Consider the following 16,175-nt stretch of genomic DNA (forward strand, 5'->3'; position numbering starts at 1 on the left):
GTGCTGTAATTGTAAACCCTATTAAAATCCAATACTGATTTTTTCACAATACTATGGATATAACTCTGTTCCTTAATTTATTATCACAATATCACAGTGCAATCACATATCAGAGAATGGTAATAAAATTGGTGTGGTTTTGCAGTTTTATTAAACTTGCCTTTAAAAGAAGCTAAAACTTATTTTTTTTTTAAACATTGCATGTCTTAGTTTTGTTCTAATTCAAATATAGCAATGTGTGTGCCTATGTTTTTATGCTCACATTTGTTGTAGGTTCTACGTTACTTTGACTATGTCTTCACCGGAGTCTTCACATTTGAGATGATTATAAAGGTGAGGCTTTCCTGTTTCTTTCACCATCTGTTAAACTACTTTCCTTCATTGTATATTTACATGTTCAAAATAAACCTACTACTATTACAGTACAGTACTTGGGGAGGTTGAATCTGCAGTATAAAATAAAGCTGATAAGAGATCGGTCTCAAAAATTAAAATTGCATATAGAGAAACACAATTGCTTGGTGATCAGTGGGACTTTATAACTGGTCTGGGTATCCATGCTTTCAACTTTGCAACTATACTGTGTTACTCATCGAGAGGAAATCATCTCATGTATCTCGTCATTGTAAATTTCAGAGGAAATCAAGGTCAGTCCTCATCTCTAGTCTTACCCATAAGGTCTGATTCATTTATAAATGGCATATTTGAAAATGTAGAGTGGGCGGAATAAAAAGAACAAGAGCCAAAGTAAAAGTTGAAAAGTGCCTACACTATCTATAACGTACTGAGTTACAAAAGCATGTCAAATTAGATCTGTTTTCTGGGAGAATCCCTCTCACCTCAGTCTTTTGCGGAATTTTGCAGATGATCGATCAAGGCTTGATCCTGCATGATGGGTCATACTTCCGGGATCTCTGGAACATCCTTGATTTCATCGTTGTGGTGGGAGCTCTGATCGCCTTCGCTTTAACGTGAGTGTGTGGGGGAAAACTCATCTTTCCAAAATCCTGACCCCTATACGTACATATAATAAGCTCAGGTATTATATTCATTTATCTACAGTAGCTTTTGTTTCTTCTCTTTAACAACTTTAATATGATTATGCACTGCATAATGCACTCAAATAATGGGCAAAAACTTGAAAAAACAGGTCTATGATTTACAACTCTGACTCATTAAAGTTTAATTGATAAGGTAGTTATGTACAAAGATACAAGGGAACACTGAATAAGATGATGTGCCATTCAATCACCTCTGCAAGAAATCACAGCACATTTTTAGATGCCAGGTGGTTTTCCCTAGTCTGAGCTCCAGGACATTTCTGGACATTTCTCCAGGACATTTCTGAAGAATTTGAAAACTGAACTACACGTGTAGCTCATACAGTTTTCCTTCACCCTCAATATTGTAGTTTATTGATCAACTGTCAGTTATTTTTTTAATCATAAGCATTGGAATTGGAGCTCCTTTTTCAAGACTTCTCTGGCATGTGTATTTGTTTTTAATTTTACCACCTCAAAGAAAGCTTTTTGGTTCATTTTTAATTTCTGTGCTGTACATATTGGAAAATAAACAGAATCAATTTGAGAATAGTGTTGTTTCTTTTAAATCATTAAAAACATTACCACCTGACCAGTTGTTAGCTTTGGCTCTCATAATGTATAACTACTGTATATAACTTTTATTTTCCTTCTGCATATTGTAGGACATGCATATCAGTAATAATGGAAAAGTCAAAAGTCACACCCTAGGGCATTACTACTTAAGAGTAATTTAGAGTCAGTCCCAGTCTGGGTTGACAGAATTGAGGATTTCTGTCCCAATCTTCTTTAAAACAAACATGTTCCTGAAAATGAAACAAAAGAGAACAAAGTTGCTTTAGAGTGGCTCACCATGGTAGGTGGAATACAATTCTGTAAAGCCAGTCTTTAGCAGCAATGTGATTTATTGTGTGTTTTCCCTGTTGTGAACATACATGTCAAATCTCTAAATCTCTGTATTCTGGATTTCTATCCCCTTTGTTTTCTTTGTTGTTCCTGTGGATTGTGTCGCTGCCAGGAATGTGATGGGGTAAAACACTTCTCTTTGTCTCCTTGGCTCATCTGACTGTACATTTCAAACTGTAGATATGTTCATTTCTCTCATTCCTCTGTTGAGCAGGAGTGACTCTCTACAGGTTTACTTCACTTGTGTGTTCTGTAAAAATGGTCAGGTAGATTGAAGGGTGTATTCAATGTTTTGTACATGTACTGTACATGAGCTCTGAATACTGATATATGAAGATGAAAATTCATTGTAAAGCATGGTGAAATAAGAAAATTTTCAAAATATTCTGAAATATTATTAAAACCCAGTATTTGTGTATGTTATTTGTCCTTCATATTGCTGTCTGACTGTTTTTTGTGTTCTATAGGTAACTCTCCCCCTCCCCATTAATTAAAGGCATTATAGACCACAGTTATGTAGATTGAATATGGCCTGGCTAAGCTGGAGTAAGGATGAGACTCACTATGTTTTTGTACTGGCAGGAATAACAAAGGCCGGGATATCAAAACTATCAAGTCCCTGCGTGTTCTAAGAGTCCTGCGTCCACTCAAGACAATCAAGAGACTCCCAAAGCTAAAGGTATTGGTCACTATTCTAGAGTTGGGCTACAAGAAGTATCTGGTACCAGTAACTTGGATAGAGGTTGGTTTATCTTTTCTGAATAACCCCCTTTCCTCATACAGATTGACATCCCTTATAGTGTTTCCCAGCAGCTGAGACTCTACTACTGCTCTTTTCAGAGTGTATCAGAGTATGTACTGTTCTAGGGGCAAAATCTGTAGTGTTTTAGTCATTTTGATCAAAATCTCCCACAGAGGCGAGAGAACCAATAGGGAACTGTGACCATAATATTGGATGCTTTTAAATATATTTTCCAACTGTACAAAGTTTTACGGTTTCCACATGGTATTCTATAAAGAACTCAATCAGTTTTTAAGTAGAATGGGATAAGACTGATATGGAAACAGTAGAGAATGTATGGAAACAGTTTAGAGAGGTTCCTTCTTGAAGTACAGAACAGAATCTTCTAGAAGTCTAGAAAACAGAGGCCCAGATGAGAACTTTATATATATATAAATATATTATTTAAAAAACAGGACCCAATGAAGGAAGCAAAAGTTAATGAACTGGAAGCGCAGTAAACCTGTGATTCAGAACGTGACGTGGAGACTTCTGCATGTCTTTCACTAGTGATATTAGAATATGTAAAAAAGACATGTCAGCATATTTCTACTGTATAAGTCAAAACTGTGACGAAGATCAATATATTTTACAGAGATGATCAGAGATATGAGAATGTGTGTGGAAACTGACACATGTACGTTAACATTTTAACCTTCTCCTTTGTGAAACAAAAATCTTTAAAAAAATGTTCCCAGTCCACACCACCAGGACTGTGCTGAGTGTATTTAAATTGTAACAATAATAAAATCTCTATGTATAAGTTATGGTAAAATTTAGAGATATATAAAAAACATATTCCTTGGAAATCATAATGTTTAGTTCAACATTCCTGCCCTTTGAGTTGAATGCAGATGGTACTGCCGCACTCCCAAGTGTAAGTCAAAATGATTAACATCCCTGATGTATAAGGATCTGCAGTATGTTTAATAATTTACTTCTAATTCACACACATGAATTTGCACAAAAACATGCATTTAATTAGCTTGGCATAAGCCTAACCCAAGCCCAACCAAGTTAAAGCACTGTGTTTTTGCAGGCAGTGTTTGACTGCGTTGTGACCTCTCTGAAGAACGTCTTTAACATCCTGATTGTCTACAAGCTCTTCATGTTCATCTTTGCTGTGATTGCCGTGCAGCTTTTCAAGGGCAAGTTCTTCTACTGCACTGATGGCTCCAAAGACACAGAGAAAGAATGCCAGTATGTGTCTGTACACCCCCGACTCACTATGCTGTGTTTTGACAGAGCAATACAGTTGTAATAACGGCATATAATTCCTGTATTTAGAAATGTTTAGGGTTCCCAAGAGGTGATGTGGTAAAGATATTCTTCAACGTGGAGCTGAAGGTTCAGTTCTAAAATGATTACATACTGTAAAAGCATATTGCACAGAATAAAATGACAAAGTATTCCATAGCCAGGAAAACAAAGTAGTTACAAAAGACATTGTAAATTACAACAAAATCCTTTCTGAAAGTTTTTAGACAACCAATGTGATTGTGCCCCTGATTTCTTTTGGGATGAATTTACAGAGATTTGAGGCACAGCAAAAACAAAACCTTGTAATTCACAATTTAAGGTCACCCATGCCTTTCATCAAGGTTAGACTACTGCAATACCTTAGTTATTTGGATAGCTACTAAGTAACTAAATAGGATTCAGTATTTCCTGAATTCTATTACTCAGGTGCTACTTCAAACTGACTCCCGTCATGAATTACAACAGCTCCATGTGAACTTTAGACTAGATGTCACAGTTCTCCAGTTCTCTGGGCACTGATTGCTCTCATTCCTAGTTATTGTATGCTAAGGTGTTCCAGCTCTAAATCTGTGATCAGCTGTCTGTTAAGCTGGTACACAGCTCTAAAAACAAGGAATGGACCCTATGCGGGGTTCAAGGTCACAAAAATCCTAAAACAGCAAATAAGGGAAATCCAGGGCCAGGGTCAAGAGGTAAGCAAAAGTCCAAAGCCAGAAGACAAGTTTAGTATAAAGTGCCAGAAACATAATCCAAAAGCTAAACAGGCCAAAATCCAAAAGTCAGGCAAGGAGTCCAGGAAGAGCTCAAAGAGTTAAAAACAATGCTGAGCACAGCTTGAATGAAGCGCAGGGTTTAAATATGTTTGGGGAGGGAAGGCATGGTGAGGTAGGGAGACTGGGCAAAGAAGGATTGGCTACTGCCATCTGCTTGATCTGCACCACCGCTGCACAGATGAAGTAGGCACTAGAGGTTGGGGTGCTCTCTGGTGACGGGATGCTGGAACTGTAACACTGTCTCAGGATATGTCACCATGAAGACCAGGCTCCACACAGCATGTAATAGACTATTCTTACAGTAAAGGAACAAGTAATAGGTTTATTCCATGCTGAAAACAGAAGAAAGAAAACACAGTGTTTCGGCTGTGGAGCCTTCTACAGGTGTGACACTTGAGATTACACCTGAAGAAGGGTCTGCAGCCAAAACGTTGTTTTCTTTCTTCTCTTTTCAGAATGAAATAAACCTATTACTTGTTCCTTTGCAGCCTACGCATGCTGACGCAGCTACCCACCTGAACTATTCTTACAGTATGTGCAGTACCACATCTGTGGGACTCATTGTCTAAATCCTGTGACTTTTGATGTTTTTTAAAAATTGACTTAAAGACTCCTCTTTTCAAAACATACCTTAGTTGTATTCTAAGTATTCATAGTATACCTAAGTTGTATTCTTAGTTTTATTGAGTGAGTTTGTTTTACAATATTTATTTCTGTGTAATACATGTGTGCTTTGGCACAGTTCCTAGAGTTTCTTGAAAGCCCTTGTTAAGTATATGTAACAAAAATAATAATAGCACTATTTTGGCAGAAACTCATCGTGTGTTTACCCTGGTTAACAACATTCAGATCAGAAAGCATATTTTTTAATCAGTCTGAGTATTTTAAGGAAAAGCACACAAGTAATATGTTTTGCAGACATAACAATGTGTAAACTAGTTAGTTTCTCTTCCATTATGAAAATGTAACAAATGTACAGATTCATTCTACAGTTCATATATGCTATTTGCACCATTTAGGGGATTCTATATTGATTATGAAAAGGACAAGAAGGAAGTAAAGAAGAGGGAATGGAAGAGGCATGACTTTCACTATGATAACATCATCTGGGCTCTGTTGACCCTCTTCACCGTTTCCACAGGAGAAGGTTGGCCTCAGTGAGTATCCTGGTAGTATTTGGCAGTTCAGCGTGAAGATAATATACATGTCATATTACCTGAGCAAACACTTGGATACTTGATATTACAGCAATATGGACCCTTTCAAAATAATGTAACAGAAGTTTGAAGGGAAGTTAAATTATAATGTCACAATTTCACTCACCTACATTTAAATGCTTCCTGCCAATCCACAACTCTGTGCACATCTTTCCCAAACCTCTGCATTTCACTCTCATCAAAGACAGATGCATCCCAAGTTCTGCATCACAAAAGCTTTAACTTTATTGTGTTGGCCTCTTTCAAAACTGGACCAGAGTTGTTGTTTTCTTTGCCTCTTCTCTAATAAGCAGATCTTCAACCTCACATGGAAAACATCTGGTTTTGGTATTGCCATGCTGTCTACTCTTCCTCCAGTGCTCCTGATGTTGTCAACCCTCCCTGGAACTCCAATCAACCCTGACCACTTTCCACTTCCACTTCCCTCCCTTCTCTCTTCTCCTAATCATGCTCACTTCCCTGCCCTCCACCCTTTTCTCTCCATTTCTTATCAAAATCCTAACCTGTTGCATCCATGGCCCTAGCCCGTATTTGCTGTTTTGTCTCTTCCCTTTCTTCAATCCGTCTCTTCATTGTCCCTATTAGAGCCCCCCCACCCCCCGGTTACATGCTTCGCCATCCCTGCTTGGCACCTGTGACTGAGTTCCAGCCCTGGCTGCTACAGTAATATGTCCTCCCCCCCCCACCCTACCCCTACCTCTGTTGGCGCTCAAATGGTGCAGTGTCTGCCCTCAAGACTTTCCCCTCCCAAATCTGCCACCCACATGCATAGCTGACATTTTTGGGTTTCCAATGCATATGTCCATATGTCCTCATTTATTCTGTTCTAGCAAACTTCAGCAAGTGGTGATTCTAGCTTTTCTTCCTACTTCCACATCAGGTTGCTCTCTCCAGTCACTGCAGTGTCTTTCACTGTCCACAACAGACTTTGAGTTCAATCAATTAAAATATTATTTTAAAATAATACCATTAGTGTAAGAATTATACTCACAATTTGGAATAAGGGTGTTATCAGGTTAAAATAACTAGGCCCTTCATGTAATCCATATTAGGATTATTGTTTAAAATCAAAGCAGTTTTTTTTAGAGTATAACCCGATAAAAGTCATCCTCCTTCTATTTTTTTTAATCACTAAATCAAATTAATCTTAATCAGAAGGAATTATCTTAACCAATAAATCTTAAAAAAAATATCTAACTGTCTTAATCATTCTTTGCTTAACTTCAAATTGGGACTTGGATACTTTGTACTTTACCTTCTGTACATGGAGACCTCTTGTTTTTCTCTTCTGTGCCGACTCCAAAAGTGTCCCATGAATGGATTTGCCATGAGAAACTTCTAATATTTTGAATTACGACCTCAGTGTGGGTGTGCTTTTATCACTTGTTCAGCTTTATTCATTTAACGTCGCCCCCCCACCCTCTGGATTTGTAATCTACAATGATAAAAAATATGGATAGAACTAAACTCAGAAACAAGTTTGCAGTGCCAGCAGCCAGAGAAACTTTCAGCTCCTCTGAAAAATTATTTCAGAAAAGATTTAGTGAACTTCAGAGTACATTTTTTTTTCTATGGGTTTCTACAGACTGCTCTGTAAGTGGTCTTTTCTTGTAAACATGATATTTGATTGGTTCTTCCCCTATGTACTGTACTACAGTATGTAGAACTGGACCCCTCAGATTTTTTTCTCATGTGGTTGTCATTCTCTGTAGCTTTTGGTTTTATTTGATTAACATCTGGGATCTCAGGGAACATTGTTAAGGGACTCATATATCTAAATTCATCAGTGTCCTAATTGTATTATTTTTACATAAAACCCAAATATAAACCCCCATTGAAAAATCTCATGTTGTTTCTCTTGTAAAAAGATGCAAATTATAGATACCTGAACATTAAAAGAATGATCAATTATAACTGCACATTCACATCCAGTAAATTAACAGGAAAATTACAATATCCTTTTGTTACTGGTGCAATACACTGACATTTTATTGAATACACATGAGTAAATTATTGTGATTTGTCATGAACCTACAGTGAAATTCACAGACTAGTAGAGTGCCACACTGCTGAAAGCCATTCAAGGTGTGCATCTGCAAAGCATATATTATACTAAGCAGTAGTAAAGCCTACAGAATATGTAGAAAAGAATATAAAATGCTTATGAGCTCGGAGCAGCAGTTAGTGGGCTCACATTGCCAGGGTCCTATGAAGCATCAGTATCTGTATGGGGGAGTTTGCATGCTCTCCTAGGTTTCTTGGGTTCTCGTTTTCAGATTGGCTCTTCTAATTGGCTTTCCCCCTGTTGTTTGACCTCTTGTTGTTGTTATACAGTCTCCAATTCATACATGGCTTTTACTTGGTCGTATTAATACTGACAATGAAAATACTGTAAATTTTGACATATTCGTGTGATAGGGTTCATACATTTAAATACATTGTCTTGCCATAAAATGTCACATGTTCGACCTTTGACAACAAGCGATGAAGTGGTTGATCCAAGCTGGCCCTGAGCTTGGATACAAAGGACTCTGTGTAAAAATGATCAGCCTGACTTCACCTCTACATCTGCAGGGTTCTGCAGCACTCGGTGGATGTCACAGAGGAGGACCGTGGGCCCAGTCGAGGAAACCGCATGGAAATGTCCATATTCTATGTGGTCTATTTTGTGGTTTTCCCATTCTTCTTCGTCAACATCTTCGTGGCTCTTATCATCATCACTTTCCAGGAACAGGGTGACAAGATGATGGAGGAGTGCAGCCTGGAAAAGAATGAGGTGACAACGACACTGTATTTGTTCCCTTCCTGTACTACCTTCACACAAGACCCAGTCACCACTGAAACAGAAGCAGCTGCAAATTACATTTGTATAGCAACATGCATTGGTCTGCATATTAAGATATACAGTAATAATATGGAGATTGTATTGGTCTCAGGTTTGTAATTAAATTGGTAATGTTACAGTATGTATTGTAGTAAGACACTGCACCATAATTTTATATATATTGTACATAAATCACAAACCATAATTAGTAGCCATAGCTGTCATACTACATTTTAGTCCAGGATTATGTCTGTTTGCATTTAATGATAATATAATTTGTACTTTAACATTAAAAGTAGTAGTTTAAGACATTTAAATATTTATGATTTATCTATTTAGTGATCAATGACTGTAGTAGACATTTATTTAAATACTTTATTAAAAAAACATATAATAACCTTACAAATGCCTCCAGGTTGAGCTTTTCAAATTTGAAAGGAGTTGTCAATAGACCCAGGAGATAGTATAAATATAGTTCACAACATCTGTGGCAAACCCAATTATAACAGTAAGCTTCAGCAGCTTTATTTGTATAATTACTTTCTGCTAAATGTTCACTTTGCATTTTTTATGTGAAGTGTTGGATATTAAGTTTGTTGTCGAGACAGTGACTCACAAGGCAACCATACAGTATTTTTTATCATAGCCAGATCATGGTTTGGATTCTGGAATGTGAGGAGTGCTTTGAAACAGCCTGCACTTTGATTTACATTGTGTATCCCAAGTATACAGAAGACATGACATTATATGGTATCTCTGTATAAATATTGACTGTCTCACAGATCACACACAGTACTTTCAAGAGCCTACCCTGCGGTTTGCAGGATAGTCAAGCGAGTGTGATGTTTTCATTCAGAGCAGCTTTGGGTTGAACTGAAAACCTCTTTATTGAGAACTGCCCCCAACTGGTGTGATGAGTTGCTCTGCTCACAACTGAAGCAAAGCATTAGCACATGGCTTAAGTACAGTACAAGGAGTGTTGGTTCATACTCACATTACCTGACAGAATTCAGTAGCATCAGCTGGAAAAAAGAGGAATCAGGAAAATCAAATGCAATATACTAGGTCATGCAGGATAGCACAATCCATTAATTCCTCTGTTATTAAACCCGAAGGCTTTAATAGGCTGTAGTTCTGCTTGTGTCATATCCAGAATTAGTTGATTAGTTATTCATTTTTCTTGATTTGGGCCTTGACTGTGCAAAAAATGACTGAAATTTTCAAGAGCCCCACTGTGCACACAAAACTTGTGCTCTATATACTGTACTTTAGTCAGGCATGTCCATAATGAAAACCTGGGGTGTTTATGACTAAGTACAACACAGAACAGTAACAAATATGTATTTTGTTATATTATTCAAGATTTAAATTATTATTATTAGATCATTGTTTTGTTAAAAATGAATTATTCACATTCACCTTCTTTGTGATTTAAACCTTTTTAAATTGTACAATTCCACTTCTAATTCAAAGTTTAAAAACACAAAAGCTAATTTTGTCTATATTTAGATGTGTTTAAACACAGTCCAATTTCAGACATTTTATTTGTATCCTGGATAGATTATTTTAGCAATCAGTTGGTAATCAGAAGGAACTTTGTTTATTCTACTTGGTTAAACAACTGAAAACTGCTCTCTTCTGCTACTAATATTATACAGTTGTTTAAGAGTTTGTCTTATTGTGAAGTAAGAACAGTTTTGAGATGACACTGGCTCTTTTTTGTGCCACTGAAAACAGTAAGCCTGTTTTTGGTCTAATTATTTCTTTACTCTTGATACCAGTCAAGAAACCAACTTCAAGGAAACTGTCCAGAGCCGTCTGTGTTGTCACCATTGTTTCAGGTTATGTGAGTTGCGCCAGTCACTTCTAGCTTACCTTGTATAAATAAAGAACCAAAGTAACTTTCAGTGCCTAGTATAACTTTAAGGATAAGGAGTCTGAAAATGTAGCAGAAGGTGAAGAGTAAATTTTGGGAAAACACTGATATCCTTGTTCATTCTTTGTTTTCAGAGGGCCTGCATTGATTTTGCAATAAGTGCCAAGCCCCTGACTAGGTACATGCCCCAGAACAGACAGACCTTTCAATACAAAGTGTGGCACTTTGTCGTCTCTCCTTCTTTCGAATACACAGTGCTGGCCATGATTGCTCTCAACACCGTCGTCCTGATGATGAAGGTAATGTTTTTGTTCAGTTCTCTTACTTCCACTTATTTCCAGATGTAGATAATGAATGAGGCGTTGCCATTTTTGCTGAGGATATACATCGTCTGCCAGTGTTTCGCTCCCCTGTCTACCTTTCTCATCCAGCATGTTGACGAATTAAAGTCACAGCTTGCCTGCCACATACAGTATATTATTCCTTTGTTTATTTGTTTATTATTTTCCTACGCCCTAGGAAGAATGCTTGTCAGAGTCATTTTTTTTTGCCAGCAGTCAATTTGCAGTGAACAAAAACTATTTTCATACTCCTCAGGAACATAATCTACTGGAAATAAATTTCTTTTCACAATACAAATTACACAAAGCAGTGTCTTGTTTCGTGTTTTGTCATACCTTACAGTGGTGTGAAAAAGTGTTTGCCCCCTTCCTGATTTCTTATTTTTTTGCATGTTTGTCACACTGAAATGTTTCAGATCATCAAACAAATTGAAATATTAGACAAAGATAACACAAGTAAACACAAAATGCAGTTTTTAAATGAAGGTTTTTATTATTAAGGGAAAAAAAAAATCCAAACCTACATGGCCCTGTGTGAAAAAGTGATTGCCCCCCCTGTTAAAACATAAATTAACTGTGGTTTATCACATCTTTGGAAAGCTGAGTTCAATTTCTCTTGCCACACCCAGGCCTGATTACTGCCACACCTGTTCTCAATCAAGAAATCACTTAAATAGGACCTGCCTGACAAAGTGAAGTAGACCAAAAGATCCTCAAAAGCTAGACATCATGCTGCGATCCAAACAAATTCAGGAACAAATGAGAAACAGAGTAATTGAGATTTATCGGTCTGGAAAAGGTTATAAAGCCATTTCTAAAGCTTTGGGACTCCAGCGAACCACAGTGAGAGCCATTATCCACAAATGGCGAAAACATGGAACAGTGGTGAACCTTCCCAGGAGTGGCCGGCCGACCAAAATTCCCCCAAGAGCGCAGCGACGACTCATCCAAGAGGTCACAAAAAACCCCACAACAACATCCAAAGAACTGCAGGCTTCACTTGCCTCAGTTAAGGTCAGTGTTCATGACTCCACCATAAGAAAGAGACTGGGCAAAAATGGCCTGCATGGCAGAGTTCCAAGACGAAAACCACTGCTGAGCAAAAAGAACATAAAGGCTCGTCTCAGTTTTGCCAGAAAACATCTTGATGATCCCCAAGACTTTTGGAAAAATACTCTGTGGACTGACGAGACAAAAGTTGAACTTTTTGGAAGGTGTGTGTCCCATTACATCTGGTGTAAAAGTAACACAGCATTTCAGAAAAGGAACATCATACCAACAGTAAAAAATGGTGGTGGTAGTGTGATGGTCTGGGGCTGTTTTGCTGCTTCAGGACCTGGAAGACTTGCTGTGGTAAATGGAACCGCGAATTCTGCTGTCTACCAAAAAATCCTGAAGGAGAATGTCCGGCCGTCTGTTCGTGACCTCAAGCTGAAGCGCACTTGGGTTCTGCAGCAGAACAATGATCCAAAACACACCAGCAAGTCCACCTCTGAATGGCTTAAGAAAAACAAAATGAAGACTTTGGAGTGGCCTAGTCAAAGTCCTGACCTGAATCCGATTGAGATGTTGTGGCATGACCGGTTAAGGCTCGAAAACCCTCCAATGTAGCTGAATTACCACAATTCTGCAAAGATGAGTGGGCCAAAATTCCTCCACAGCACTGTAAAAGACTCATTGCCAGTTATCGCAAACGCTTGATTGCAGTTGTTGCTTCTAAGGGTGGCCCAACCAGTTATTAGGTTTAGGGGGCAATCACTTTTTCACACAGGGCCATGTAGGTTTGGATTTTTTTTTCCCTTAATAATAAAAACCTTCATATAAAAACTGCATTTTGTGTTTACTTGTGTTATCTTTGTCTAATATTTCAATTTGTTTGATGATCTGAAACATTTCAGTGTGACAAACATGCAAAAAAATAAGAAATCGGGAAGGGGGCAAACACTTTTTCACACCACTGTTAAATACCACATTGCTGTGAGGTGTGACGCTGAATGGAGTATTTTGAGAAGCTGTACCATACCTCCTGTGACAGGTTGGAACAACAGACGCTGCCTCCTGTACAAACAATGCAGCCTGTTTACTTACTGTACTGTACCTTAATTTATAGAATATTTTTTCTATTGTCAGCTTTTTCTATGTGAATAGCAATATACAGTAATACACAAGAGAAAGACAGCTTGTTCAGTCGCTAAGACCAGAGACTAAAGTTAGTCAGTGTTTTCTGAATGTTGATCTGACCCCAGTGAGATTGTTCATTATACTTTGTTCGTGCTTACTGTATGTCTACCTACAAAATCTATATTATCTGTGCTGTCACTCCAAACTAGAGTTCCCATTTGGGTATCTTCATTTTGACTTTACAATAAAGCTGTGAATGTAGAAGAGCCTTACTATGAAGACCGCGGAAACTGAACAGGTCCCACTCGAGAGTACAGTGCCTCAAAACATAAGATATGCATAATAAAATAAGGCTGCAGCTTAAGACACCAAAAAACGACTTCCCCATTTTGCTACCTGAATTAAAGTAACTTGCAACTTGTCTTTCTTTGTATAGATAGAATCCTAATCATAAAAAGAAAAAGAAACCCCAGTTACAGTAAATCCCACTCCTCATTGTTCTCTGTTGCACTTATTAATAGTTGAGGAAATATAGTACACTCCAGCGTAATGTCATTTGACTCTTCTTCTGAAAGAACCATTTAAAAGAACAATATATTCCATAGTGGCAGGTCAGCAAAGTTATACCTGACCTACCACTAGGGGCTGCTAAAAGGCCTTTTACAGGTGTGTTTGTAAATAGCCACAGCAAGTATTAATTAATTATTGTATTATTGGTGAAAGGTTAAGAATTTTGCATTCTAACATGGGAGTAAGTATTTAAAGTAAGCACAGTACGTTTGGGAGTAGGTTTGGTATTTAAAGGGTGTGCAAGATGGTAGTGGTGGTTGTTTTCTTTTTTGAGGGGTTTCTTCTTATTGTGTGTGACCTGAAAAGACCCACAGCAAAGCCTCATAGCCTTCATGAGTTTTTGCGCAAGCAGATCCTTGGGATTGGTTAAGGGTACATCCTGTCACACACATGCTTTGGTTCATTATTATGAACATTCCCAAACTTATACCTCATACATATCAACCCATGAATTCATAACGATTAGAAAAGCACCTTCTATGTTTTTTAAGTACTACACATTTGAAATGACCATTTAAAAAAGAAAGAGAGCTTAAATGTGCTATTTAAGCACCACAAGGCTAAAAAAAAACATTTTTGTCAGAACTCTGTTATTTGCCCTTTCTTGTAACATAAATCTGTATCTGTAATCTATTTTGTAACATGAGTATGTATGATTGAGAATGCTCCAGTTAAAGTACTGTAAATGTGTTTCGTCCTTTATAGTATTATTCTGCTCCAACAACATATGACCAGGTCCTGAAGCACCTGAACACTGCCTTCACTGTGCTCTTTTCGCTGGAGTGCATCCTCAAAATTGTGGCTTTCGGATTTTTGGTGAGGATCTCATCTGTGTGCTTGGCTCTATAAAGATATGTACTGTAACTTAATCCGACTAGCTTAAACATGGATAGGGAGCAATAGGTAGTGTCTACCAACTACTGTATATACAGTATATCCTAGAGTTAAATTCTAATTTGTACAGAGAAAATTAAAGCAATTCAGTTTGAGGGGAAACAAAACTAGCAAAACATGATGCCATGTCAGGTTTGTTGCTATATGGTTGCTGGTAACGTCAATTTACACTATATAACCGCATGAGTGCTCACCCGCAGAATTCTATGTATACACATATTGTGTATACAGTGTATAATGTATATGTTACATAAAGTGATATATTTACTTAAATAAAGTACTTTTTAATTTTTTTCTGCAGAACTACTTCCGGGATACCTGGAACATATTTGATTTCATAACAGTCTTGGGCAGTATTACCGAAATCGTGCTGACAGATTTCCAGGTAAACGTTTGATTTTTGATAGACTGAGAAGTCTACTACTCGGAGTTCTACTCTACATAAAGAGCAAGTCATACAGCTCAAGTCCTGAAAAAGATAAGCCTATAACTATAAGTTATAGTAGAGAGTTAACAGACCCATCATGTGACTTTGTGTAACATGAATTAACAAACTATTCACTTCATCATAAAAAGCAGCAATCTCAATTTTGATGTCCGCCATTATTTAGCCAGCAGCCATTTGAATACAATGGAAAGAATTTAATGGTGTTACTTTTTTATTTTATACTGCTTCAGTTTAGAATCTTCAATGCCTATTCAAATCAACATTTCCAACAAATGAGGAATAAGTAATAATTACATTTTTCTCGCAAATATCTGCCCTTATAAAAGCTTGGTTAAAAACAATTGTAAGATAAAAATCATGGTTATATTCAGAGTGTAATGCGCAGACCTCTTTAAAAGTTAAGCTTGATACCATGATAGAAACACTTAAGGTAGACATCCTTTCTCAAATTAACATTAACATTAGTCTATAATTAATTATATTTATAATCTGTGAAGCTATTGGTTAGTACACAGGAGGAGAGTGAGTTCTGATAAATTAAATATTGAGTTAAATGTTCATAAAATGTAAGAAAGTGCTTTCAGAATGGAACAGGAGGTACTGTATGTATTTACAGAAAGTGTGATAGGTGTCTAAAATAAGCTTCTTTTCCATATTATTGAGGCTGATTGCCTTAGACCAAACAGCTTGTTACTGTAGGTCTAACAGCTTGTTAGCCTAGATTTTCCTATTAATAATATGTTAGCAATCAAATAAGATGAACAGGACTCAAAAACCTCCTCTTGCTGAATTTTTCTGAGTTGCTCAATGTTGTCATGTTGTGTCTTGCACAGTTACTGAACACTTTCAACATGAGTTTCCTGAAGCTGTTCCGTGCTGCCCGTCTCATCAAACTCTTAAGACAGGGATACACAATTCGCATTCTGCTCTGGACTTTTGTGCAGTCCTTCAAGGTCAGGCTACTTTTTCTGCTTGTAAACTGAACAGATAACATCTGGCCTGGGTGTACTGTAGATGGATGGATTATCACTTGTGACAGGGCTTTCTATTCACAGCTTCGGGCCTTGTAGTGGCTAATGTAAACATATTGACACTAAAAGTGTGTGCTTGTGAAAGTAATACAA

At 37.4% G+C, this 16,175-nt stretch overlaps 1 protein-coding gene across 1 annotated transcript in view; it reads left to right on the forward strand.

Moving 5' to 3' along the window:
* Window positions 1–16,175, forward strand: part of cacna1ea (calcium voltage-gated channel subunit alpha1 Ea) — a 177,245-nt gene that overhangs the window by 132,701 nt on the left and 28,369 nt on the right. Inside the window, exons 22-31 of the mRNA XM_088927597.1 lie at window positions 274–333; window positions 865–971; window positions 2,529–2,625; window positions 3,767–3,927; window positions 5,780–5,917; window positions 8,552–8,753; window positions 10,812–10,976; window positions 14,415–14,525; window positions 14,905–14,988; window positions 15,885–16,004. Of these exons, the coding sequence (XP_088783723.1) occupies window positions 274–333; window positions 865–971; window positions 2,529–2,625; window positions 3,767–3,927; window positions 5,780–5,917; window positions 8,552–8,753; window positions 10,812–10,976; window positions 14,415–14,525; window positions 14,905–14,988; window positions 15,885–16,004 (1,245 nt within the window). The remainder of the gene's footprint in view (window positions 1–273; window positions 334–864; window positions 972–2,528; window positions 2,626–3,766; window positions 3,928–5,779; window positions 5,918–8,551; window positions 8,754–10,811; window positions 10,977–14,414; window positions 14,526–14,904; window positions 14,989–15,884; window positions 16,005–16,175) is intronic.

The sequence above is a fragment of the Atractosteus spatula genome, chromosome 11 (genome assembly GCF_055471065.1).
Source record: "Atractosteus spatula isolate fAtrSpa1 chromosome 11, fAtrSpa1.hap1, whole genome shotgun sequence".
Taxonomy (NCBI): domain Eukaryota; kingdom Metazoa; phylum Chordata; class Actinopteri; order Semionotiformes; family Lepisosteidae; genus Atractosteus; species Atractosteus spatula.